We start from the raw sequence: 1,800 nt of genomic DNA on the forward strand, positions 1-1,800 counted from the left end.
GCCATCAGGTAAACAGTGTATTCTTCGGGTTGGTACACATAGCGATTCCAACCAAAGATGGGTAATAAGCAATCGATTGTTCCATAAACCCAGATAAAAGACATAATTATTACTACAACTTTCGTCGATAACTTCCTACCGTAAGAGCGTACAATAACCAAATAGCGACATAGTGCTGTTGCAAGCAAGGTAAAGATTGTGACGACATAACATACACATAGCGTTACCCCACTTAAGCCGCAGATTGTATGAATAAATGACTCTCCTCTACTTAACAAATCGATAACAATAATTGGTTGTCTGGTTAGGCCTGTTAAAATATCGGTAATTGCTAAATTAATGATGAAGAAATTAACAGGAATACGCAAACTAGGCCTCTTATAAAATATAAACAATACGATACCGTTACCAATAACTGTCGCTGCTATTAATACACAGTAGATAAATACTCTCCAAAATATGATGCCTGAAGCAAAGGCTTCACGATTTATATCGTCATGGTCATTTTGGTTGGATGAACCATAGAACGAAGCGTTATTATGATTATAGGTATACTTTGCTTTATTGTCCATCTCTTGAGCTACTTCATTTAAACTAGCTGTAATATTAAAATTATAAGATATTAAAACTTTCAATTAGTAAATTAATTTTGTCATCCAGTTTCATTTTTATACTTAAGTTTACATATATATAAAATACTAGCACATAATTTAAAATGTAAAATTATTTTTTTCAATTTTCGATTAGTTAATTAATTACGCCATCCCATTGCATCTTTTAAACGCATTTATTTTATGCTATACACAAAATACTAGCACATACATGTAATTAAAATTGTAAGTAATTTTTAAGCTTTCGATTGCTATATTAACTATTTCATCTAGTTCCTTTATTATATACGTATTTAAGTTATATATGCTGTGTACTATACAAGTATAGAACTAAGATTATAAATTATTTAAATTTTGTATTACTAAAATACGTAATTTCGATATGTAGTGACATTAGTTTATAATTATATGCAATACACAATACACGTGCAGAAATTTGCTTAGAATTAAAACAAAATGATCCCCGATGGACTATAATATTGAATGCAGATTAGTTATAGGCGTTGCTGTGCTGAATAATGCTTTAATGCATGTCGGATAGTCGCAGTGATTATGAATATTATCCTACCATAACGAGCATGGAAACAAGTAACGTAAAACTATGACATCGCGTTCGTATCTTATAACTGAATAGTACTAACTGGTGCCTACAGTATATTATTATTATTTCCAATGATAAGCTATCATCAGGGACTTTCAACAAGAAAAGTATTTCCTTGGAAACTTCCTGCTATAATACTATCGATCAGAGATAGATTATTTCTAGGTTTTTACCGATTAAGATTGCAATACGAATATTTACTACAGTATTCGTAAAGTTATTGACTGCTGAAATAGGGTTCTCTTCCGTCATTATATGCTTCGATAGCTCTAGTATAATTTCTATCAGTTAGTACTACAGTATATTTATCGATAGTCGTGATCAACATGAACGATGCTAGCGGGAGATATCATAGTTTGATATATCAAGTATGAAATTATTTACCGATAGTTGACGAATTAATGTGACATTTTTAGGCAGACAATGACTATCCATTAATAACGCGTTATTTCTGAAGAAATAAATAAATAGATAATTTGGAAGTCTACGGGCTATGAACTATGATGCCAAGATTAATTAGAGAAGAAAAGCAATATAGCAAGTTAGTGATGAATCTATTATTAACTAGGTTAGCAGTGCTATCCGTGA

At 31.1% G+C, this 1,800-nt stretch overlaps 1 protein-coding gene across 1 annotated transcript; it reads right to left on the bottom strand.

Moving 5' to 3' along the window:
- Nucleotides 1-35: 35 nt before the first annotated feature.
- On the bottom strand, nucleotides 36-446 carry TRIADDRAFT_9679 (uncharacterized protein; the record flags this gene model as incomplete). The annotated part of the gene is made up of 1 exon (XM_002118877.1): nucleotides 36-446. A coding segment is annotated over one exon (411 nt), but the record flags the coding sequence as incomplete, so codon positions are not given.
- Nucleotides 447-1,800: the final 1,354 nt, after the last annotated feature.

This window comes from Trichoplax adhaerens, genomic scaffold (assembly GCF_000150275.1).
Source record: "Trichoplax adhaerens TRIADscaffold_2184 genomic scaffold, whole genome shotgun sequence".
Classification (NCBI taxonomy): domain Eukaryota; kingdom Metazoa; phylum Placozoa; class Uniplacotomia; order Trichoplacea; family Trichoplacidae; genus Trichoplax; species Trichoplax adhaerens.